The following is a 25,966-nucleotide window of genomic DNA, read 5'->3' as shown; positions in this document are numbered from 1 at the left end:
GCTCTCCTGAACAGCGCAGCTGTGTACTGCCACTTACTCGTGACCGTGCCTTTCCCACTCTAGTCCTTAATGGAGAAATAGCCTGAACATAGCAAAGCTGCTCTTTGTCTACCTTGTAAACATTGATCTATGAAATGCTGCTCACTTGAGAGCTTGATGGTTTGATACGATTTGAGAACAAATTGTGTCAAACCAACCTGATAGCTTTCTTTGACAGGATAACAAGTCTTGTGGATAGCAGGGAAGTGGTAGATGTGGTATATCTTGACTTTAGTAAGGCTTTTGATACTGTCTTGCATGACCTTCTCATAAGGTAATAGCTCATCTTAAGTGAAAAGAAAAGGAGTACTTGTGGCACTTTAGAGACTAACAAATTTATTTGAGTGTAAGTTTTCACGAGCTACAGCTCACTTCATCAGATGCATCCAAAAGCTTATGCTCAAATAAATTTGTTAGTCTCTAAGGTGCCACAAGTACTCCTTTTCTTTTTGCGAATACAGACTAACACGGCTGCTACTCTGAAACCTGTTATCTTAAGTGATCACTCTCCTTACAGTGTGTATGATAAAACCTATTTTTTCATGTTCTCTGTGTGTGTATATAAATCTCCCCACTGTATTTTCCACCGAATGCATCCGATGAAGTGAGCTGTAGCTCACGAAAGCTTATGCTCAGATAAATTTGTTAGTCTCTAAGGTGCCACAAGTACTCCTTTTCTTTTTTGTATTATTGTTGTAGGCTTCTTCTCTGGAACTCATTGTGGTTGGGATGGGTCATCTCAATTTGCATCTAAATTAGTAGAGGAAATAAATAGGATGTATTGTGTGCTCTCTCTCATTACTGGTGTTTAAACTCTTTAACCATGTGGTAGTATCAGTAGTAACGCATTGCATTTACATAGTGCTTTCCATCCAATAATCTCAATGTGCTATTCAAAGTTAATTAATTTTCAGCCTCATAGCTTATCTAGAGCTTGAGAGACAGGCCAATATTATCCTGTGTGGTATATGTAGGGAAGCTAAGGCACAGAAAGGTGGAACAGCTTGTCCAAACACCTGCATCAAATCAGCGACACAGCCAAAAGTAGAACTATGAATTCCAATCCTGTGGAGACGAGACCATCCTTCTACCCAAAGTAGTACCAAAGGTTGTTGCTATAGCCTAGTGACTGTGGAGGTTCAATAGTCACTGGGAAAGGCTGTATTTTTTCTTTTCAGTCCAATATAAATTCCAGAACATCTACATATCGATTAAGTGTTTATTATAATTAGTCATGATCAACTGCCCTAATTGTAGTGCTCTGAGGCTAAATACTCACTTTCAGATTGTTTAAGTTATTTTCTGGCCTGGCCACAAGGCTGTCAGGGAAATGTGAGAGCCTGGGACGATTGTCCAGCTGGCAGTTAGGATCTGCAGTGACAATGCAAGACTCCCCATGGAAGTCTCCTGTGAAACATTTTTGAGCTAGTCTGGGCTGAGGCTGCGTGGAGACCCTGAAAGTATGAGAAACTGTTTTTCTATTTCCCCTTTGATTTGATCATTGGGTACAGATGGAGGCCAGATTTACTCGTAATACGTAGAGGAACTTACCAGGCTTGCCCTCCGTGGAGATCCACCCTGGGGGAGGGCAGGAGGTGGTATGGCTGCTACATTCACTTAGGGTTTTGCTGCAGGAGCAGCTATAAGATAGGTTTGAGGTTCCATAGGAGATTGTTGGCAGATACTGCTGCAGAGATGCACAGAATCTGGGCATCCCGAGTCCACTCTGCCCATGCTGCCTCCATAGCCAAAGCCTCTTAGTATTGGGCTGCACTGTCTCCTTAAAGGCCCCATGGTGGAGGGAATATTGAGGCTGAATTGCATCAATGGAATCTCTCTCCTTGGCAAGTTAAGTGTTACCAGGGACCCCTGTCAATATCTATGCCTATCTCCCCCTGTGTGTGCCCTGAGCTGAATCATTCCTGTGTTTTATATTCACCATTAAATACATATTTGAGCCAAACAGTGGTTTTCAGAAAATTCAGTAGTTAAATAAAAGCCCATTTTCTGACGTCTCTGTCCTGAACATGAATGCACAGTAGTTATGCATAATGTTTGGGCATTCTGAGTCCGCTTCACAGCATATAATTTAATTCATACTTCTGCCCATATTCACATGCATTATATTTTGATCACAGGTACGGAAATCTCTGCCTCTTAAGTTTCTTCAGGAAATGGATCTTGGTTTGAGAAAAATGCTGATAACCAGTATTACTAATGGAAGCATAGTGGTAGGTTTTGATTTACTGACTGCAAAAGACTTGGATATCCACCACCTTTCCACAGATTTTCAGGATGTCTTTAAAAATAGTTCCTATTTTACAGTTGACAACAACAGCCTCTCCATACATGGTAAGGTGCAGTTTTATATCACTGTAATTTTTCAAAACTAGCAACAGGATAAAACCTGTCTTTTTGTTTGTGATTTTTGAGAGTACAGCTTCTGTGAAAGTGGATGAAAACCCATTATCTTTTCCTTAGCACTTCTGCCAGTTCATCCCACGAGCTCTTTCAGAGAACTTCAAAAGATACAGTGAGATGTGTGATGTAGCAGGGCTCAGATGTAGACCCTCAGTTTGGTTTAACTAGGGCCACTAGTTATTGTACAGTTTCCTTCTTCTTACAGATCATTGATAAAGAAGATAAATAAAACTGGTCCATTGATTGACTGCAGTAGAATCCTTTTTTATACAGCTCCTGAAATTGATGTCTCTGTATAAAATCATTTCTAATCCTTCTGTTGATGACACATCAGCAAGTTTTGTATGTACCCCACAACATGCTTATCCAAATAATGTTGTTCTAACCTCTCAATTAGAATTGCAGGCAGGACGGTACGGAAAACTTTACTAAAATAAATTTATTGCATCTGGTGTGTCTCCTTGCCTGCCACACTTACAATTGTTTATCAAAGAAGGCTATTGGTTTTGTCAGACATTCTGTGTCCTTTATAAAGCCATGCTACATAGTGTTCATCAGGTTATTGTTTTCTAAGGGACAGATTCTAGAGGCCTTACTCACATTTCAGTAGGACTACTTGAGGAGTAAAGTGCTACTCATGTGAGTAGAAGTGGCAAAATCTGCCCCAAAGTAATTAGAAAAGGTCAATCTGTTATTCTTTGCCCCCATCTTTCAATTGGTTAGAATAAATGAACCACAGTCTCCTGTAACTTTCTTTGCTCCTTCCTAAAGGCATCCTTCTCCAACTCTGGTTCTTACTGAAATATGTTCTGCCTACACACTCTTATTGAGTTGTTCATAATGGTCTTCACAAATTCACACTTCTGATACTCTCAGCTACATTTCAATCTGCACACTGCGGTAGATGGCTCTTAGTGTTTCTTCTCTGAAAGTAGTGCACCTCAAGTCTACAAAAGCTGAGTGCAGGTTGTATATTTCTATATCTATTTGGATTTTTAGTGCCCATTTTCAGCTGCGAACACTCATTTTGAATCTCCTGCATGTAAAAACAAAATACATGTTCTCTTATGGCACAGATTTACATAAGGCACAGAAATCCATGCTATTGACCACATGGTGGTGCATTTTCTTCACTACAACCAGCACCACGTGTCTCATTAATAATAAAAGAATGCCCATATCATGGTAACACCTCTGTGAGAACAGGGATATATATGCCCCCTGAAACTGGCATTTGTCTGAGGGGTTTCAGGGACAGAGTTAACACGAGCCACCTCTAGGGGTGTGGTTAGTATGCAGATTAGCGAGAGTAACAAGTGGGAAATTTGAAACCCACCTGTGGCTGTTTACATTTATACACAAGCCTGAGTAGAATCTGTACAAAAATTGAAATTTGTAACAAATATTTGTCCTTGAAATTCTAAATTTTGGCTAAAGAATGGGAAAACAATTTGATGAAACTTTCCCAAACTTTTTGGCCTGTTTTTCAACCAGCTCCAAATATTCTTTAAATTACCAACCACCTTCTTCCCTCTTAAGAGTGTTGAGTCTGTAGGATGGAAGAGTCTGTTTGGGAGTAGTCCCTTGTGACAGCTATCAGTTTTGGGGGATGGGAGAATTAATTCGGTGTGCTGAGGGGAAGAGTTGAGGGGATCTGCCCTCCCATTATCAGCTGCCAGCAGTGCCACTGGAGGCTCTTGCTAATTCTGACCTTCCACGCACTGAGTATTCTTGCTCTGCTAGCATCAGCAGCTTCCGGACTGTGTGTGTTACGATCTCCCAGATAAACAACACGCGTGCTGGCACCATGATGCTGGCAATGAGAACTAGTGTCCAGGGTACCATGATGGTAGTTCCAGTTAAGGAATAATCACAATGCCAGTAATACTCTCTCTCTTTTTTTTAATAAAAAACCCAAAACTCCAAACCCCAACAGATTATGATGAGTGCGAAAGAGAAGAAGATGACTGTTCCTCAGATGCATCATGCCACAACACATATGGGAGCTATCAATGCAGCTGTAATGAAGGATTTGCTGATCTCGATTCAGAGAGACCTGGGAGAAACTGTGAAGGCAATATTGTTTTTCATTACCTAGTGATTTATTTTAAATTATAATGATGGAGTCTTCATGAAATCATTTGGTTACATCCACTTCTGGTGGAACTCCACTGCGGTCCATGGAGGTATACTAGAGATGACTTTGGCTCAATGTGTTCAACCACATGCTACTGAAAAATATGTATATTTTAGTGTATTTTGCATATTTCTGTTATATTTAATTGCATTTATTATACTTTTGCTTTATCATAAAAGTTTACTGTATGAACGTTTAATGGGCCCAGTTCATTCTTTTATTTTTTTTTCTTTTAACAATGATTTCTCTTTTCTCATTTTCCCCCTTAAAGGTAAACAGAATTGTTGAGAGTACCAGTTATTTTCTTTCATGAGCAGTAATAGAAGGGACATCAGAGATACAAGATAAGAGACTAAATCAGAGTGGAAGCAGTTTATGTTATGGGTTATAGTATGGATAAATACTGATGTTATAACTCATTGATTTGTCTTTAGTTAATGCATCCAATTCCTGCCACCTTTCCTCAAATAATTTATTTGTTCACCTAAAACAGGTCTTTCAGTTTCTCAGTTCTTTTGAACCACTTTTCTATGGATTGTATTTGTTTTTGTAACCATAGTGATGAACTCTGTGTATTGGCTGAAATCTCAAGTATTGTAAATAGATGCTTATCTTTGTTAGGTTTCAGTAAATCAGGACATTTTCTTAGCACTGTGATTATAAGGATTTGGGAAAGACATTTCTGAAATAGCTCCCGGATCCTTTTTCCTGCCATGAGATCAGTAATTTTTCAATTTAGGACATTCTCATAAGACATGAAGATGGTTTCCTAGAAAATATATTTTTTAAAAAATTTGGATTGGTTAATACATGCTATTTGTGCATATAATTCAGTAAAATATTGCATAATAGGATCCACACTATTCAAAACAAACCCAGTATTACTTATGTGAATGTAGATCATTACATTGGTTCCCTCTAAGATCAAAGATGGGTGCAGAGTAGGTCTGTGGGTATCATTAAAGTATCATAGGGTAATCTAACAGGTAACCCAAAAAGCTGTGATAGAAAAGGGGCCGAGGGAAAGGAGTTTTGTGTTCAGTACCCAGACTATTCCCCTCCTACCTCCCCCAGTTTCCTTCTCTTTCATCTCTCCCTCTCCTCAGTAAAAAACTCCTACTGACATACATTTGCTAACTTCCTCAGTAAGGCTCCTTACATACATCTGTAGACAGTACCTACCTGCTGTAATAGTATTGTGCTGCAGGGCAACAAGAACCAGATTCTCTAAAAAACTCAGGCCAGGGTCAGATTTTCATATGCCCAGCACTCACAGCTGGAGCCACATTTTACAAAGAGCTCAGCTCTCATTTAGGGACAAAAATAAGGGCCTGATTTTCAAAACTGTTCTGCATCCAGTAGCTCCTATTGTTACCCTTATGGCCACTTATTTTGATGCATAAATGGGAGGTGAGCTATTTTGAAAATCTGGCCCCCAAGAGACACTGGGAACACACACACGTTGTGAGTGAGCAAATTATTGCAGTCAGAGAGAAATGGAATTTTTGGACTTTTCTTGCTGGTGTCTTTATTTTTAATTAAGAAAAAAGCAATAGTGTATTTTGAGGTAATTACACATGACCAGTTAAGAAAGAAGAGCAGCAGTTTGTCTACCAGTGACTGAAAGTTTCCTGATAAGGGTTTTTTTTATTTGACTATTCTTAAGAAATCAAATTTGAATCTGTAATTTACAATCCCTTTATTTTTGTTGCTCCATAGCATTTCCTCGTAGCCATGGTCCTACAACTGCACATGGCAAACAGGTAGGCAACAAAGCTTTACCTGTTACACATCCACATACTTCAGCTCATGTGTCTTCACCTGCTACAGAGGATTCATCTGCTGCTAAAACCAAAGCTAAAGAGGATGCTATGTTTTCTAGCACCGCAATGCCACATGCTTCCACAGCATCTGTGTCGAATGCCCATAGCTCACCACACGTCACTACCTCGCTACTCACTAAATCTTCCCATGGCGTGTCCTTAAAGGATTCAGTGAGAGTGTTCTGTGAGATTGAAAAGATTGTCATTGCCATTCAGAAGATATTTCTGCAGCAGGAATCTATCCCAGAATCTGCACTCTATCTTGGGGAGCCTCACTGCAACGTGCGCTTCAGCAACGAGACTCGTGTGGTGCTGTGGACAGCGTGGAACGAATGTGGAACTGAAGTACAAAGTGTAAGTCACCTGAACAGATGAAGAAACACCTGGCTAATGTACTTGTCACTGGAGAGTGCAGTGGCAGCGATTGGGCTTGGGGGCGCAGTCTGTTGCTGTAAGGTGTTTCCTGAAACGGTGAACAAAGAATTCAATCCCACTTTCAATTCCCAAAGTAAAATCACCTCCACTTCGACCTGGGGAGTAAGGAGGTGGGAAGTAAAGATTGTATCCTCAACACCAAAACCCTCATTGCATCCCCCCGCAATCAAACCCATTTGCTAGCCTCCGGAAGTCCAACAGCCTGCAGTGTTGTTCCCTCCCCAGTTTCTTCTGTTAACTTCTCACTGCCAGTACACAAATCTGTGGCATATTTAAAATTTGGGGTCTGAATGAAATAAGTTTAATGTAATATGTAAATGCATAAGTAACCCAAGCAAGACTGTACTGTTTGGTCTAGACTCAGTGGTTCTCAAACTATGGGGCAGGCCTCCCAAGGGAGGTGTGGGAAGGTGTCAAGGGAAGCGCGAGCTGTGTGTTTTTATTTATGTATTTATTAATTTATTTTTGAAGATCTGTGGCTCTCAGCCCCAGGAGGTGGGGGTAGTGTAGAAGGGCTGTGCACAGCTTTGGCGGTGGGTATACAGGGGACAGCCAGAGGCCCACCGTCCCAGGGCTGACAGCTGAAGCCCCGCCACCTGGGCTCAGGCTCTCCTTCCCCTCTCCTCCCCCCCAATCCCTCACCTGGAGGCAGTGGGGCTCTGGCTGTTAGTACTGGGGTGGCAGATCTTCAGCTGTCCGCCCCGGGGTGGCAGCAGCAGTGCAGAAGTAAAGGTGGCAGTCGGGAGCTAAATCTGCTGTGCAAAGTGATAGCTATCATTTTTCACATTGCTACCCTTCTGTGCTGCTGCTACTGCTGCTCTCTGCTCTGCCTTCAGAGCTGGGCACCCGGCCAGCAGCCGCTGCTCTCTGCTCTGCCTTCAGATCCTGGGGTTGGTATATGTACTTGGGAGGGGGGAATAAATGACTACAGACCAAAGAAATGGGGCCTGATCAAATAAGTTTGAGAACCACTGGTCTAGACAGGGGACAATGTGGAGTAAAAAGCCCTTGTCATACAAATGGTATGGATGTTTTATGGACCAGCGAACAATACATACTAAGATGAGAACAGCAAACTTGTTTTCGTTTGCTAGCCCCACAGTGACAAAGCTAGTAGATGCTGATGGTTTGGGTTTTATTGGCCAGTTGTATACAGAATTCCTGAGGTATTACTTAAAATTACCAGAGGTAGCTGACTAGTGGGACTAAAGTGTTCTCTGAAACATAAAGGTTGATAAAATATCTCTCTCTCCTTTTTCTGTTCCAGAATATGACCAACACTATTGTGAAAACAATACTTCAGAATGACATCTCCTCTCAGGGAGTTATCCATCACTTGGAGATTGTCATTCCAATCCATTGTGTGTTTCAGAATGATCTCTTGACTTCATCTGGATACGATGCAGAAGGGTAAATAAAAACTCACCCGACTTGCAGTTCTAATGGATGGCGCTCTGTGTGTGTGTGTGTATGCGGTGGGGGGGCGGGAAATGTAGGTCTTCTAAGGTGTATTCTAGTGGCATGTGCACAAGTTTGGGAATCAGAAATTCCTGAGCTGCAATCCCAGCTGTGTCACTGGTTTTGGTCGCGGGCAAGTCGTGTTCCCCATCAGCAAAACAACTGCCTCTGGGAATGAATGAATGAATGACCAGTGCTGGTGTCATTGCTGTGCATTATGATGAAGGTGATGACTATTTTTAAAATCCACAAACTTACTTGATGACCTTTGAAAATAAGTAATGCAAATTTAGTTCTTGTGGAAGGCTCCAGGTTAGCAGCACTACAGAGTGAGATCCTATGTTTATATCTATAGAATGGGCAGCGCACAAGAAATGACAGCCCAGACTTCTTCACATTGTCTTGCCAATGAGCCGCACCGAATTCTCTCACTTTTTTTCCTGTACAGTTCCAAAACCCATCCTTTCCTCTCCATTCCTACAACAAAACTGCTCATCTGGACCTTGGTCATCTCTTGCCTTGATTACTTCAATCACCTCCTCTGGCCTCTATGACTCTCCCCTCCCTACACGCACACTCTCTTGCGGTGTGTCCAAAAAGCTGCATCAAAAGGTCTTGCTCATTTACTTTTCCGATCCCATCACTCCCTCGTCAAATCCCTTCACTGGCTTCCTCTTGTTTTCTGCATCTTGCTCAAGATTCTTGTTCGGAGCTTTGGCGGTATACTCCTGTTCCCACTTTAAATCACTGTCATCACTACGCTGTCTGCTCATACTGCCAATAACTTCCACCTTTGTAGCCTCCCAGAGTCTTCTCCATGCCTTCTTCTACACTACCCTAAGGGCCTGGATTGCAGCAAGCAACTACCCTTTCCTCTTGAAATCCTAACAATATGCTGGACTGCAGATTTTTCCTCACTACTGTAGTGCACATGTGGTAGGGAAACAGGAATTGTATATGTGACCTGTAAAAACACTATAATCAAATCTATGATCTTTAAAAGCGGCTTATTGTCTTTTCAGGGTTTATACCTTTTTTGAGGATTTACATGGATCTGGATATTTTATAACTGAGATGCAATTGTTTGTTGGAAACTCTTCAATCCCCAAAAATTTCAGTGTCTCCGCCAGTGATGATATACTGATTGAGGTGGGAATTCAAAAAGGAGATAGCAAGCTCAAGGTGGTCATCACTGAGTGCTGGGCAACTCCATCTAGTAATCCAATGGATCCTCTATCATTTGCTTTTATTAACAACAGGTACAGCACACACTTGTTAGAAGTGACATAGGCATGTGCAAGCTGTCTAGCAATGTAGTCCCTGAACTTGAGGAACCTTTCAGTGAGCCAAAGATGGCTATTAATACCCTATCTTTTTATTGTACTTTTTACATGCCCTCAATGAGTCCTTGTTCTTTTCAAAGCCAAATACTTAACTTCAGACATTTTAAAAGAGAGTTGGGGGGGGGGGAGGGCTGTAGCCTCCCTCTAATATTTGTAAAAGAGATATTCAGTGTAGGTCTACTCTTTGATTTCTGATTGGTCCTGGAGGCGTACGTGGCTTTGGTAGTCCACAGTGCATATGCTTTTTTTTAAAAAAAAAATCTATGTGCAGCCATTTCTTTCTGATGCAGCATTACCAAAGGCATGCATGCCTTTATGGCCTTGTAGTTAGATTATTGCTATATGCTCTACATGGGGTAATCCTTGAAGAACACCCAGAATCTTTGTATGAAGCAGAGTATGGTAGCCTGATTTGTGAAGCAGAATAGGCTACTAGGCCATAATTTGAAGACAGTGGTTGAACAAGTGAAACTGAGGAACTCACCTCGCTTGCAGTACCTTTGTTACTGGTGATGTGCATGAGAAAGGAGGAGAGAGCCCTAGGTGACACTCAGGGTACATCTACACTGCAATAAAAATTCTGCGGCACTGAGTCTCAGATCTCATCTCAGTAGATTTGGCCTTGTAGGGCTCAGGCTGCAGGGCTAAAAATAGAAGCATTGATATTTAGGCTCGGGCTGGATCCCAGGCTCTGAGACTCACCTGCCTCCTGAGCTTTCAGCATTTGGACTCCAGTCCAAGCCCGAATGGCTACACTGCCATTTTTAGCCCTGCAGCCTGAGCCCTGCGAGCCCAAGTCATCTGACTTGGGCCAGCCTTGGCCATGCCGTGGATCTTTTATTACAGTGGAGATGTACCCTCAAAGTCCAGGTTCATTTTGGAGTGGTGGCAGTTTGAATGAAAATATTTACTAGTAACTTAGGCCCATCTGATATGGAAATAGTGGAGAGATAATAACGATGGAGAACCCATGATATATGTTTACAAAGACAGCTTTTAAAGTAGAACCTCACTTTCGGAGCTGAAAAGAAAACGTTAAAAAATCCTGTTTAATTTCTGAAGAATGGGATTGCTTCACCAGCATCACCCTTCCAAAAGTCAGAATTAATTCTTACCTGTAGCAGGACATTTGAACCCGTCTCAAATGGTGCTCTGGGCATGACTGGTCTTCAGTTTACTTTGTCAGACTACTGTATTGTGTGTAAAATAATCAGTGTTGTGTGACACCAAGTTCATCTTTGAGCTTCAGTCATCTCAGACTTTAGTTTGTTTTTTCTCCAATGCTGAAGTTGAAGAATCTCACTAAATACTCAATCTCACTAAATACTCTGAATTCCCAGTGTACTTAGCTACCCAGGCTTTTGTGTGCAGTGGTGTTCTATCCTAGGGACAAGCCACACTGCCACCAGTGTCTGTGCTGGAGAACACTCTATGGAATATCTAGATAAGGATTTTCAGAGGAAGCTTATAAACGGAACTACAAGGTGCATCTTGGGGTATAGCATCTATAGCTCTAGTTATTTTGTGTGTCTTCCTACTCTCTTTTAGCTGCCCAGTCCCAGAGACCTTCACCACCATGATTGAAAATGGAAATTCAAGAAAAGCTCAGTTTAAGCTGAAAATCTTTTCCTTTGTCAACCACTCTGTGGTTTACCTACACTGCAAAATTCGTATTTGTGTGGAAACCCCTGAAAGCACCTGTAGGACGGTAAAGAGATTGCTCCTTAAATTTAACTTTTCTATGTGACATATGACAGACAGTGCTCTAACTGGAAAATGAAGGGATAATATGCTTCTGAAGGGTGATGGTATCCTGTAAACTTCTCTTCTCCATTTTCCTTCATTTTTCAACTTGCAGCAGTGTGAAGTGGGGAAATAATATAGCCACATGTAAGCCTCAATCTTTATTTCTCTTTCCATTCCCTATGCTTCAGCTGAAGCATGGAATATAAATAAAAAAATTGGATGGCTCTGGGGGTGCCTGGAAAAAAAGTACCATCTGATGGTCTTTGTGAAATGAGCAGGTGATCTCAATACAAATCCTAGTGAACAGGTTCTACAGAATAAAAAACAGTCAACTAGCTAGTACGGGTGCAGTCTCATCAGAAAAGCCAAAGTTGAAATTATCAAGGAGACTGCTGTATCATTTCTTGCCCAGTGATTATTTCCCCTGATCATGGTTTAGGCAGAGTGTGAGGAAGCTTATACTGTTGTTGCCCAAGTTCCCTGGTTTCTAGGGCTGTCAACCCAGCACCTTTTCAAAAGCACTTAAAAAAATGTAGTGAACCGTATCTGGTAAAGTTGGGCACACATGATAATATCTTCTGACTACATTCAAAGGTGATCACATTGTTTCTTTTTAGTTCCAGGTATGTGAACTGCACTTATAATATGTTGCTTGTGAAGACAAGATAAATTAGGGCTCTCTTTTTACTGTAGATAAAAGGATTTTTTTTTTTGGCTAAAGATCTTCTCTGTGGTGACACAATGTTTTCATTAGGCATTTGTCCATTATTTAATAGTTCCCTCCTGCTGTAAATTGCTCAACTTGGTCCCAATATAAATCAAATGACCCCTCCTAGAAGATCAGGAATGGATAGCAGGAGCAAGAAAACCTTTTCCTGTCTCCAGGGAAAAAGGAAAAGAGGAACAGGAATTTTGAGTGACAGATGGCATGAGGGCTCTAGGTTTGACACTAATATAATTTTGAATGTTTAAAGTACCGCAAAACTCATATTTAAGTAAGTATTCAAACCATATAACTTCAATTCCTAATAACGTAATGGAACAAATACTAAGATGATGAAGGCAAAGTTGCATCTATTCTTACCAGGACTGAATTTGGATCAACATCTAGAGGACAATGGAATCATGAGCATCAAGGAGCATGAATGTAAGACAAACATACTTAGCCAGAATAGAGCATGTTTCATCCTTGGATCTCAGTGTCCCACAGGGGTGGGGTACATGTCACCATACCCATTTACACAGAGGAAGCAGAGGCACAGAGAGAGGATATGACTTGCTCAAGGTCACACAGCTGGTCAGCAGCAGAGCCTGAAATAGAACCAGATTTCCCAATTCTCAGTCCAATGTCTTTAGCACTGTGTGCCTTTATAAAGCCCAGGTAATGCCAGACAAACTAGGCTGGGCAAAGCCTTAAAAATGCAGTGTAGAGAACAATCCTGCATTGGCCAACGATGGATGGACTAGAAGATCAGCTAGCTTTCTTCTGTCTTCAGCTTCTTTGTTTCTGTAATATCCTGTGTTTAGTATAACAGGTGATCTAATGAACTGAAACTCATACAGGTCCAGTTTAAAGTACTGGGTATGGATGCGCTAGATGACCTAATAGAATCTCTCCATCTCTATATTGTATAGCTGTTTTTTTAATCCCATTGCAGAGTTAATGCATAAAAAGAATGCAGTAGATGTAATGTATCTTGATTTAGCAAAGCATTCAGTACAATGCCTCTCAAAATATTACTTGCATATTTAGTTCACATTGGCTTGAATATGAGCACTATCGCGTGGATAGAAAATTGGCTGAAGGACTACAAACAAAGGGTAAAAGTTAACATCAATGCGCTGAGCAAGGGTCTAGTAGAAGCTACAAGGAATAGTGGTAGATCTGATTTTAACATCTTTAATTATATCGATTGGGATAGAGAGTATGTTAATTGAGGACCATATTCTGATCTCATTTACACTGGTTTTATGCTGATGTAATTTAATTGACTTCACTGGAGTTGCTCCTGGTTTGCAAGTGAGATCAAAATTAGGCCCCAGTTTGTAGCTGATTCTAAATTAATGTCTAGCACGATACAGCAATTAATCACTTGGACCCCTTTTACGTCTTTCTTGTAGGATTTAGAAACTTTATTAATTTAAAGAGGAAAACTGTATCATCCCTTATCCCAAGCAAAATGTATCTCATATGAAAATGTAGTGAGTTTAGTATATTTTTATTGGATTTAAATTAAAATGATAAGCACAGAAGGCACTAGAACACATCCGGCAAATCCAGTGAGAGGAACTTTTGGGAAACCAGAGGAGTTGTTGGGGGAGTGAAGCCCTCAAGAAAGTAGAACAGTGACATAACAGGCACTTGAAAACCACTGGGGATGCCCAGAGAATGCCTAAGGTACTGGGGAACCACTCAGAATGCCAGAGTGAGGGTGGATGAAGGGTCACAAAGAGCCACTGGGAAACTGGTCTACTATTGGAGACCCAGTCCTGCGCTCCAATCTGCTTTATTGTGGAATTATTTGTCAGCCTGGCTGCATGTCCTTCCATGGGAGTAAGGGGAATAAGGAGCCCTATTTCTCCTCTGTGGGGCTCCATATCTCCAGGCCCTGTGCAGCGAGGAAGAGCAGCTGCCACAAGCAGGTGGGCGGGGAGCAGGTGAAGCCTGGGCTCTTCCTCCACCATGCGTCAGCTGGCACCCAGGGGAATAGAGCTATGACAGGAAAAGGGCAAGCGCCCCATGGAGCAAGGGAAAAGCAAGGATTCAACTGTGACTCTGAGTCCAGATTTGGTCCCTGCCCTATTCCAGTGCTGCTCCTTATGTGGCCTGGATAGTAAGGCGTCATCCAATACTATGTGACTTAAGTGAGAGCACGAGCTAGGGAAGCATGAAAGCCTCATACCTCACAATAGCCTCATACTTGACCTACCTTCTGCCTCCAGAAACATTTGCTCACTTCAGAGCTGATCTGAGGCCTGGATTATTGCCCAAAAGATTGGAACTCGCCTGTTCTTTCATCTATCCTTGTTGCGCCCCAGTTTTTTGGTAGATGTGTCAAGGCTCTCTTAAATCTGGAACAGAAAAGAGTAGTTTGGGAGAAAAAAGTAGTAGGACAAAGTCAGGACAGTAACATCAGGCACAACCAGCAGCACAATAACAAATCGTAACAAAAAATATTACAATGATTTGGAACCATGAAATTGCACAATAGCTACCTATGTAACCACATGTTCTTATTTTAGGGCTTGTCTACACAGGAAAGTTATACCTGTTGCTAAGATGTGAATTTAAACTGATATAGTTATTCCTGTACAACAATCCATGTGGATACTCTAATTCTAGAACAAGAGTGGCTTTTTGGTGTTTGTTTGTTTCATTTATGTGGCTTTGGAAAGGTTTCAAGGTAGGCAGGAGAAAGCCACTGCTATACTGGAATAAGTGTACCAACAAGTGGAGTTATGCCAGTATAACTATAGTGATCTAGTTATACCAATATAACTGGTAAAACTGTCCCATGTAAACAAGCCCTTACTTACCCTACTGTCCATTTCTTCCTTTTTGTTTATTAAGTTCACATGTTGCATCTTGCATCAAACTAGATTGTAAACTTTTCAGGAGAGGGATCATCTTATTACATGTAAACACAATGGAGCACTGATCCTGAGTGAGGCCTTCAGGTGGCAACACAATACAAATTATTATGATTCATAATAATAGTAATAATAATACTCGTTAATAATAATAAAATGAGGAATGCTGTTAAGAATGGATGCTGAAGGCCGTGTAGTGTGCTTTGGCTTATTTTGCAGATCCTTCTTACATGCCCTAAGAGTGCTGGAGAAAACTTAGTAGTACACACACTGTATTGCTTAAAGAAAATTTCGGTAGACATTCTCCTGTAGCCTTTTTTTTTAAATAGACTCAACACAACCTGCTTTGTCCCAAGGGTCTGTTCACAGAGGTTTCTTTTCAGTGTTCTGATAAGCGGATACTTTTTTCCGGTACTGTTCCCTGATCTTTTTCGGTTTGTTATATTGTACCAAAGGTTAGCGTTGGGAAATAAAAAAGAGCTCTGGTCCTGGGTACTGCCTTCAATAAATCAGCATAAATTCCTCGTTCTTTAGAGGAGTCATTACAAGACTTCATATATATTACATATGTTTATATTATAAATGATCGGGTTTTGTAATTGTTACAGAGCTGCCGAGATATTCGATCCCTGAAAAGTGGTGAGATTATTGCCACACACAGATCATCCTGGGGGCCTCTGTGCAGAGCCACTGGTGAGTAATGAGAGGATGGCTACAAAAAAGTTACCCAACCTAATTATTTAACAGATTCTGTTTTACTGACGGGTGAACTTGAAAACCTTCCTTGTATGGCATAAACCCCCTTGGCTGAGAAATGGGATGGTCAGTTGAAGCTGGGTAGCAATTACTGGTATTTTACGGGCCAGTCTCTGCCTGTTGCGATGCAGCAATGGTCATACACTGGTGGGGGTGGGGGCATGTTCTGTGCAACTCTTTGTGCTAGTGAGGAGGTGGAATTAATTGCACAGAGTAATGGGCATTTGCACGGCAATGTTCTGAGTCTGCTCAAGTCTTATACTGCAATCAGTTTTTGTACAGTGCTTAGACTAGATTCCTTCTAGAGCACAATATGTTAGGCTCTGAGGGCCAAATTCAGAGATGTGCTATGTAAGGTGATATAAGTTAGGTCTGTTATACTCCCTTCCACCCACTTTATTGATGCTGTAAAGGAGGAAAAGTTGGCACAATTTACATGTTGAAGAACTGGAATAAGGTGTAAACTAGGGTGGAGATCAGTCTAATTTACACCTCTTCTGGTTCCTTGGCAAGTTAGACCCCTTAGAAATGGGTAAGGTGGCCAAAAGTCAATCAAATGGAGACTGAGTGCTGGAGGGGGGGCAGGGGAAGCAGAGAGGAGTTTGTGTACAAGCTAGACCTTGCTCACTACTCTACACCCCATCTGAACATGATGCTGAATGTTGTTTTTAAGTGCAGTTATTGCCCGTCATGGCATTAACTAATACTTGCTCCCCAATAATATGAATTGTATCTCACATGATGTAAACATATTAATTTTACAAATATGCTTAATTACTGCACATGAACGACAGGACTAAAATCAAAGAACATTCTGCCTACAGGGTTACGCTGAAGCTAGGGCAGTAGCTCAGAAATGTATATATCATTATTATTATTTTAACAGAAAATCCCTAGAGCCTCATCCTCCATACCAATTTGAGTACATTTATCCTACCACAGTCAGTAGTGGTTCTGCACAATATCTAAAGACAGGATTTGCTCTAACTCACAGATATTGCCATGAGAATAACCCTTCCAAGAGGACCGAATCAATGTATCAAAGTCCCGTGCTCTTACCACTGTGTTGGGCTACTTGATGCATCCTAAATTGCATGCAAGATTGTAACACTCAGTTGGCTTCTTAATGCATGAACAGATTCCAGGGATTCAAACCTTTCCCTTGTTCTTTCTCTAGATGCTAAAAGTGAGAAGGCACCTGTGCTAGGAGTAGGGTCCATCATCCTTATCGTCATTGCTGTGTTTGTTTTTGTGCTGGGAGTGGCGGCCCTTTTGGTTTCCCAATACCAACGGAAGACGGGGAGATATAACTTCAAAATCAAGTCTGACAACTTTAACTACCAAGTGTTCTATGATTAAATATTTCCAATTTATCACATGTAAGTACTAAACCGTGATCAATCAAGTTTTAAACTGCCCAGCCCTTCCTAAAATGGAAACTGTGAAATGCTTACAAATTTGTCTTCAATAACTTGAAGCATTTTTTAGTTTAGTGATGTGATTAATTATATAGTAATTATAGCCAATTATATAGTAATTATATAGCCAATAGGAAACTTCCCATCCCCTTGCAACTGTGATCAAGGGGAGTATGGAGCATGCAGCTCCTGTGTTTTCTTCCTGCACCAGAATCATGATCCAAGTAGGTCCTACATGGCCGTACTGGGGACAGGTGTGTTGCTTCCCCTTATCTTCTTACCTGGCCTCATAGCACAGGGATGGGCAAACCACGGCCCGGGGGTCACATCCAGCCCTTCAGACATTTTAATCTGGCCTTCGAGCTCCAGATGGGGAGCAGGATCTGGGGCTTGCCCCACTCTGGTGCTCCAGCTGGGGAGTGGGGTCCTTTGGTTGCCTCCCTGTGATTGGATTAAGGTTCAGGCTTGGGGGGAGGAAACAGGGTGACAGTGTGAAAAATCGGGATGGGGGTGGGGGGTAATAGGCACCTATATAAGACAAAGGCACAAATATTGAGACTACCACTATAAAATTGGGATATCTGGTCACCCTAGCAGGAAAGGGGGCATGGCCTGAGATTCTCTGTGTGCCATATTCTGAGCTCCATCAGTTATAGGGCTTGATTCTCATTTATACCAAGGCCTCTGGCAAGTGTAACAAGGCCTTGATGTAAATGTAATTCAGATTCATAATATGTATGTATAAACAGCCTAGTATACTCTCAGCAGTACACAGTCTAATAGCTTCCTTCTGGAAGCTAAGACAACTAAACAGTTCTTTGCCACTCATATATTAACTTATTCTGAAAACTACTGATCCCACCTCTCCAGCATGATTTCTCTGTTCTTGTCTTCTAGCTGGAACTCGTCTCAACACACAGATAGCAACAATTTTTCTTCGCACATCATTTTGCTCCCATTATCTCTCATGTCGGTGGTCATGATCTGTTGCAATATTGAATCCCCAAAGTTAACAATCACTACAAAATATGACTATATTCCTCCTGATCTCTTTTTGCTGTCTGTTACTCACCAGAGCAGTCTAATTACAACACAAAAACTATATAGTAGAGCTGCATTTTAAGTGGCTGTGATCTTTTACATGTAGTAAAATTGCAGGATATTTGATTGGGCACTCCATTGTATGAGGCAGCAATTCAGTTCTCAGCTGGATAAACTGGGACCCAAGGCCAAGAAACAGCATACCTCTCCTCTTATTCCCATTTTACAGCAAGTGTACCACTATTTTCTCTTTTCAAAATATTTATGAATAGAACTTCTCCTTTTCTCTCCCATCTCAGTCGTTCCAGTTCCAGCTATGCCCAAGATTCTCCTGCTTAAAAATCTCTCTCAACCACTTGCAGTTCAGCTCCTCCATTTTTGTTTTCATGGTCAATTAAGAAATATTCTTTTAAACATTTTGATCACTATATTTTCTTCTGTTGTTGTTATCTCATGCTCTCCTGCATTGGGTTGATCTCTTTACTGCTGCACTGAAACCCCCTATTTTCTAAGGTGGAGAAGGAAACTTAAAAAAGAAAGGCTTAGATCATCCCCGTGTAAAGAAAAATAAGCACTGGAACAAGAAATGTGATGAGTTTGATAAATTGTATAATCAATTGCTTGACCACATTTTGGTTTGTTATGAAATATACTCAGGAGACCAAATAGCCAATGTAAGTCAGATTATTAATGTCATACAGGAAAAAAAGATTCTATAAGATATCAGGCTTCGAAGAGCAGTTCTGTGCATTCACCTTATACAGAAGTTGTTCTCTGTGAAGGTACATTCCTACTTGTTTACCAGTAAAAGGTACTATGTACATCACCTGAAACTGGATTCAATTAACCTTGCTTGTTTCTGATACCCAGGTGTATGCCTCTAATTTTTTTCTTTCTGAACCCATGCATTCCAGGTCATGATTCACTCTTACCTTTGTTCTGGGTAAATGCATTCCAGGTACTAAGGGGCATGAGGACATCTCATAAATCTGTTTTAGAACAAATAGGTTTGTTGCTATGAGGAAAAATATATGTCCTGATACTGACAGTTTTCCTATCTAGTTAGCCAAAGCTTACTGCAGCTAATGTAAAGTGTTATGGAATCCTTAGCATACTTGAACAGAATTGGGTACAAGCCTGTTTGGGATATATAACTGCTATGTTCATCCTTAATAATATGTGTACTTAAATGCTTGGAATATAGATGGTGGGTAGTATTATCAGCATAATATATATGTATGCTAGCCAGCGTATAGTAATCATCAAGTTTCAAGTTGCAGTTTCCTGCTACCCATCTTGTGGAAAGTATGATGATTTCCCTGCAAAGTGCTGGCAAACACCTTGGCCTTCCAAACCCCAGGAGACCTAAGAATAGTGGGGAAATGAGCGGGATCTTGGGTCACCTGTAGAAGGCTAGGGCATTTGTGCAGAGGTACAATATGTCTCTCAAATGCTTTAGTCCAATCCCTTCTCCATGGCAACTGGCTTCTTCAGGAGCCATCATGACATGATCTTCCCTCAACGGCCTCAATCCTTGACCTTACAGATGTTTCCACAACATGGAGAGAGATGCAGCATAATAACTTGTAACTAATAATGATGGTAACTTTGCATTTGGATTGTTTAAGAAATGTTACTTGTGGAGTTATTTTAGTTAACGGTACTTGTTTCACACGTTTGCTTTGATCGATTATGGTGGACATAGTCACAATGAATCCAATGAATTCTGAATCCAATGTTTGCTCTATGCAGAGATTACAGGGTGAGGTTCTACAACCTGTGTTATGCCAGATGTCAGACTAGATGATCATAATGCTCCCATTCTGGCTCTAAAATCTAAGGATCACTTAAAGTAAATTATCTCTGCTTTTGACCCAAGATGTCTTACAAAGCATGCAAATCTCCTTTGTATCATCATTCCATAAATCATGAGTGAATTGTAGAGAGACAAAGTGGTTGAGGTAATATCTTTAATTGGACCTCTGTCTGTTGGTGAGAGAAACATGCTTTTGAGCCACACTGAGCTGTTCCTCAGGTCTGGGAAAGGAACTCCCAGCCTCACAGCAAAATGCAAGGTGGAACAGATTGTTTCGCATATATAGTTAGCACGTATTGTAAGAGACCATTCAAGGTAGACAATTCAATTACTGAATTGTCATCTGTGTATCAGTTTCAACAGCAAGTTAGATCCTAGTTAAAAACACTGCCTTGGCTGATGATGGGGCAGTGAAGATGCAAAGTTTTGCAATCTTAGTTTGATGAAAGTACCACTAACTTTTCATCGTATAGAAGTTTCTTTATTCTTAGTAAATTTGCTCTGAGCATCACACTGTGTTTGTCTTGGGCACATAGTGAAAGAGGAAACTATTTTAATATAAATATTTTTTAAAGTTTGTAGTATTAGCATCTTAAACTGCTCTCAAATTTCAGGGCCAGAGCTTCAGCTTTTGACTTCAATGGAGCTATGCTGATTTACAGCTGCGGAGGATCTAGCCCACAGTTTTTAATGAAATGGGATAACTTGCATTTGATATTTAGCATGCTGAATGGAAACTATTGTTGTGAACAGACACAAATCAGATATTATGTAGCCTGTTTTGGTGTCTTAATAAATGCAAGGTCTAAGCTTATTTCTGGTTTTTTTTAATGTAATGACTTGGTCACAAATTAAGACTTTCAGAATGTCCTGAAGCAGTGTGTTGAGTGAATGTGGCAATGTAAGTTGTATGCAGTTTACCTGCAGTCATGTAGGTCCCAGGATATCAGGGACACAGGGTGGGTGAGGTAATATCGTTTACTGAACTAACTTCTTCCTGACAGTTTCTGAACTGCTCCTCAAATATCAGTTTAATGAGTATCAAGCCAAAATATGTGACTTGTGATATAATGCAAATATGTATTGCAATTGCAAATTATTACATGCCCAGACTTCTGAAGGGGCTATATCTTCAATACCATATGAGAGAGGCACAAAACCTTTGTTTTATGTGTTAGGATTTTCACAGAGCCAAAGACAGTGAGGTAGAGTTGTGATGCATCCTGGGGGTACCCAGGGTTGTGAGGCACTTCATTACCACCTGCCCTGAGTGTGAGGAAGGCTTGTCTATGACTGCCAGGGGTCAGTTTCCCAATGCCACCAGCCATGGACAACGCAAGCCTTCCCCACTAGGCCTCTGCATGCCCCGCTCTCTCTTTACAGGTAGCAACAGGCACACTTCAACCTTGAGCCTTCTTAGCTTCTCTCTCGAGTGTCCAGCTCCAGGTCCACTGGACACTCATAGGATTCACAGATGTTCTGCTCCGAGAGAAGCAGTACAGCCTAGCTTACTAGTTTCACCAAAAAGAAAAGGAGTACTTGTGGCACCTTAGAGACTAACAAATTTATTAGAGCATAAGCTTTCGTGAGCTACAGCTCACTTCATCGGATGCATTTGGTGGAAAAAACAGAGGAGAGATTTATATACACACACACAGAGAACATGAAACAATGGGTTTATCATACACACTGTAAGGAGAGTGATCACTTAAGATAAGCCATCACCAACAGCAGGGGGGGGAAGGAGGAAAACCTTTCATGGTGACAAGCAGTCTCTATTCAAGCCTAAGTTAATTGTATCCAGTTTGCAAATTAATTCCAATTCAGCAGTCTCTCGTTGGAGTCTGTTTTTGAAGCTTTTTTGTTGAAGTATAGCCACTCTTAGGTCTGTGATCGAGTGACCAGAGAGATTGAAGTGTTCTCCAACTGGTTTTTGAATGTTATAATTCTTGACGTCTGATTTGTGTCCATTCATTCTTTTACGTAGAGACTGTCCAGTTTGGCCAATGTACATGGCAGAGGGGCATTGCTGGCACATGATGGCATATATCACATTGGTAGATGCGCAGGTGAACGAGCCTCTGATAGTGTGGCTGATGTGATTAGGCCCTATGATGGTATCCCCTGAATAGAGACTGGGAATGGATGAGTCATTACACAAAGTAAAACTATTTCCCCATGGTATTTCTCCCTCCCACCCCACCCCCCACTGTTCCTCTGATATTCTTGTTAACTGCTGGAATTAGCCTACCTGCTTGTCACCATGAAAGGTTTTCCTCCTTCCCCCCCCTGCTGTTGGTGATGGCTTATCTTAAGTGATCACTCTCCTTACAGTGTGTATGATAAACCCATTGTTTCATGTTCTCTGTGTGTGTGTATATAAATCTCTCCTCTGTTTTTTCCACCAAATGCATCCGATGAAGTGAGCTGTAGCTCACGAAAGCTTATGCTCTAATAAATTTGTTAGTCTCTAAGGTGCCACAAGTACTCCTTTTCTTTTTGCGAATACAGACTAACACGGCTGCTACTCTGAAACCTGTAGTTTCACCACAATCACTGCTCTGCTTACCACACAGCACTTATACTTCAATTCACTATGGACATATGTAAGTGTATTTAACAAAGAATAGAGATTCAAGCAATAGCAAGTATAAGTATGGGAAACAAATGGTTACATATAAAATAAAATCATAACATGTATTCTAGAACCTAGACTTATTTAACTAGGCACTTTCATGTCTTATAGGGAAAAGCTCACGCAAAGTCTTCACAGCCAGGCCTGGCTGTGATCCCTCCTACATGAGATGAAACATTTTGCCCACTTGTATCCTAGCTAAAGGATCCTGGGTGTCTCTTTTGCTACCCCGGGTATATCAAAACAATCCTTTGATCTTTGTTCATAAACTGGACACCCTCCTGCTGATTGCTCCTGCCTGTGGATTTTGCCATCTCTTGTAGATTTCACAGTCTTGATTAGCTTGTGGTTCAGTAGTCAAATAGACCCCCACACTGTGAAGTGGACAATACACATGCTGACCAGACAGAGAGATAAGTGTCTGATACCCTCTGCCTGTAGCTCCTCATTACCTGCCTCTACTCCAAAAGTTTTGAGAACATAATATTCAGTATAGATCTATAACTCCTTAAATATTACCCATACATACATTTTGCAATGATTATAACAACCAGGGGCTACTGACTCTCGGTAGAGACCCCACATATTACCCTTTGTAGAACTAATATGACTCAGGACATCCCTGTAAAGCCCCATGCACCCACTCTGCCAGGTTGGATCAAGTGGGTCACAAGTGGATTGTCTACTGAGAAGCAGATTCAATAATGCCCTTGCACTGTGGTCTGGCAGTAGGTGCTTCGCTGAATGTGTGAATCAACCAATGGTATGGCAGAGTGGAAATATGTCTCATTTTTCTCCACTCTCTTGCCAACCGACTGAGTCCTGAGGGCAGGCGGAGTTTTTGAGGCAGAAGTTACAGCAAGTTCCCAATCATCCATGCTGAGATTTGCAAGGTGAGAAGCCTCAAAAGTCTCTGCAGGCTTTTTTATAGATTCTTTTCAACCAGCTAAAGGGGTTCACTTTGCCCTACTCTTCTTCATTAGTAGACTGGATATGATGGGGACACGGGCAGCTCCTTGTCCATCAGTCCATCTCCTACCAAGTCATCACTGGGTTTCTCTCACCTATGTGTAATTATTTTAATACACCTGCTGAAAAAGGTGTAGGGACAGATAGTTTTCCCTGCTGCTCTGTAAAAGGTTCATCCAAAGACTATTGAAATCAGTGTCACTCTGCTTTGGTGTCACTGAATCAGGCCCTGAGTGTACAAGGGCAGGGAAAGGCATAAGGACCCTCCCACCTCCTTTCCATTCCTGCACAACAGTGGGGCCCAACTGCATCCCCTGCACTGCCAGGAGGTCATGACTTCTACTGTCTCTTTGCACAACACTTTTTAATCTTCACTAAATTTCAATTGTTAGTATTTAATCTCTTGTCAATGCATTTTTCTTCTTCTTCTTCAGTCTCCCTCTTGTGCTATGGCACATACGATTATTTGGTTGGGATATTAAGTAGGGTGTTACAGTAGGTTCCTGCACTGCCCTTTTGTCTTTGTCAACTTAAATCCAGGTGTTACCCAGGTAAGAAGATGCAGTGAAATTGATGGTCTCATCTTAGACCTCCTGTAGTCAATTATCCACTTCACTGCCATACAAGTCAGAACTAATATCAGTCTCTGTTCAAGAACAGCTCCTACCAAAAAGCAGAGCTGCTAGCTGCCTCTTTGATGCAGTTTAGATTTTGTCCACCTTTTTTTTCTGTTAGTAGGGCATTCTATGAGGCCTGTTAGAACTATGGCGGAAACCCATATAGAAATAACACTGGGGAGTTTTGATTTGACATCTTAAATTTTGTCCTAGGAAAATATTTAAGTCAGCTGTATGCATCTCTAAATAGTCCATTTTTATTGGAAATGATAGACATAGCAAGTTTTGATGTACAATCAGTGTGCCGTTTTGCATATGAACATTAATGGTGTATTCTAAGGACAAGAAGTTATTGCCAACCTTGTGGGCATAGAGAATAGTTGAAATAATAAAAAACAGACCTGTCAATGAAAATATGAGATTTGAGCTGTTTTTTAAATGTCTGGCTGGAAAATTCCCTTCTTTGCTGGGAAGGAAAACAAAGTAGAGAGACCCAAAAAGTTTTACTGTAATTGATCTTAAAACATTAAACAAAGGATGCAAAATACATTCTGGTCCCAAGCTTAGAGTAAAAGAGCCACCTAATGGTTGGTTTGGTCATATAGACAATTGTATTATGCAGGGGATCTGTCTGTGAGGGCTGTACTCAGCCATAAAACCGAATCGCACACTCATCGAAGAGGAACAGTACGTTCCAACCCTTCTTTTTTATAGACACTCTTCTTCTACTTCCTCTTTTTTCATGATCATAACACGACCTCCTCATTCCTCCTCTCTGTGCTTATGTTCTCAGTAGGTCTCTGTGGCCAACTTCCAACTCCCTTCCCTCTGGCTGTCATATGTGTTCATATCAGGACTTATCAGGTTGCCATGTTGTGCAAAGTGGCCAGTCTATTGAAAACATCGGGGCTTTCAGTCTGATGCACCCTTTAGTTCCTTCCCCATCCAAAAGAAAGCTGAGTGTGTCAGAAATCTGGGTGCTTTTCACGTAAATGCCTTCTCAGTCATAATTTCTAGTGATGGTAAAAGTCATATGGCATTATTTCTGCACCCTGATTGGATGACTGAATCTTTAAAACAGGAGGATAATAAATGACAAGGAGCCAATAATACACTTGTAGTATGAATTTTCAAACTAATAATTTGTGGTAAAATTCTTGGGATTTGAAACAAGCAATCATCTGAATATATGCAAGTAACGAATGATGTGAACCCACAAATAGCAGCAGGACAAAATGTTGGCTCATTTATTCACATATATTTGTAAAGCTGTTCTTCATTATTCAATGAGCTCCACTGTGAAATGAGTTAGTGGTGTCAGTCTAGTTCCTAAGGCCTGATCCTATCAGTGCTAAGCACCTTAAACCCCTATGGAGTCAGTGGGAGTGGAACGTAATTAGAACCTTTCAGGTTCAGGTGCCTAGTGAACAGATCAACCTATCTCGGAAAGCACCTTCTGGCTCCCTTACTAGAAGTCTCAGCAGAAAGGCAATGAATTAGACAGGAATGGAGACTGACCTACCCTCTTAGTCAGACAAGTGGCTTCTCAGGTACATGGGAAAGGTAATGTGGGGAAGCTTAAACTGTGCCTGCCTGTTCAATAGATGGACATCTGTAGAGTGCACAGAGGAGTTACAGTAGCAGAGCTGTCAGTCCAGCACCTTTCATGAACATGAACTTCACTCTGAAAGGTTTTCAAAACCGAAGAAAAGGAGAAACAG

At 41.2% G+C, this 25,966-nt stretch overlaps 1 protein-coding gene across 1 annotated transcript in view; it reads left to right on the top strand.

Moving 5' to 3' along the window:
- UMODL1 (uromodulin like 1) overlaps positions 1 to 20,795 on the top strand; it is a 65,804-nt gene extending 45,009 nt beyond the window's left edge. Inside the window, exons 14-22 of the mRNA XM_038394371.2 lie at positions 2,178 to 2,391; positions 4,397 to 4,534; positions 6,317 to 6,774; positions 8,123 to 8,265; positions 9,336 to 9,572; positions 11,205 to 11,364; positions 15,602 to 15,686; positions 16,927 to 17,128; positions 18,065 to 20,795. Coding sequence (XP_038250299.2) covers positions 2,178 to 2,391; positions 4,397 to 4,534; positions 6,317 to 6,774; positions 8,123 to 8,265; positions 9,336 to 9,572; positions 11,205 to 11,364; positions 15,602 to 15,686; positions 16,927 to 17,108 — 1,617 coding nt within the window. The 3' untranslated portion in view covers positions 17,109 to 17,128; positions 18,065 to 20,795. The remainder of the gene's footprint in view (positions 1 to 2,177; positions 2,392 to 4,396; positions 4,535 to 6,316; positions 6,775 to 8,122; positions 8,266 to 9,335; positions 9,573 to 11,204; positions 11,365 to 15,601; positions 15,687 to 16,926; positions 17,129 to 18,064) is intronic.
- Positions 20,796 to 25,966: the final 5,171 nt, after the last annotated feature.

The sequence above is a fragment of the Dermochelys coriacea genome, chromosome 1, assembly GCF_009764565.3.
Source record: "Dermochelys coriacea isolate rDerCor1 chromosome 1, rDerCor1.pri.v4, whole genome shotgun sequence".
Taxonomy (NCBI): domain Eukaryota; kingdom Metazoa; phylum Chordata; order Testudines; family Dermochelyidae; genus Dermochelys; species Dermochelys coriacea.
The sequence above is the reverse complement of the archived record's forward strand: the minus strand, read 5'-3'. Positions and strand labels throughout refer to the sequence as shown.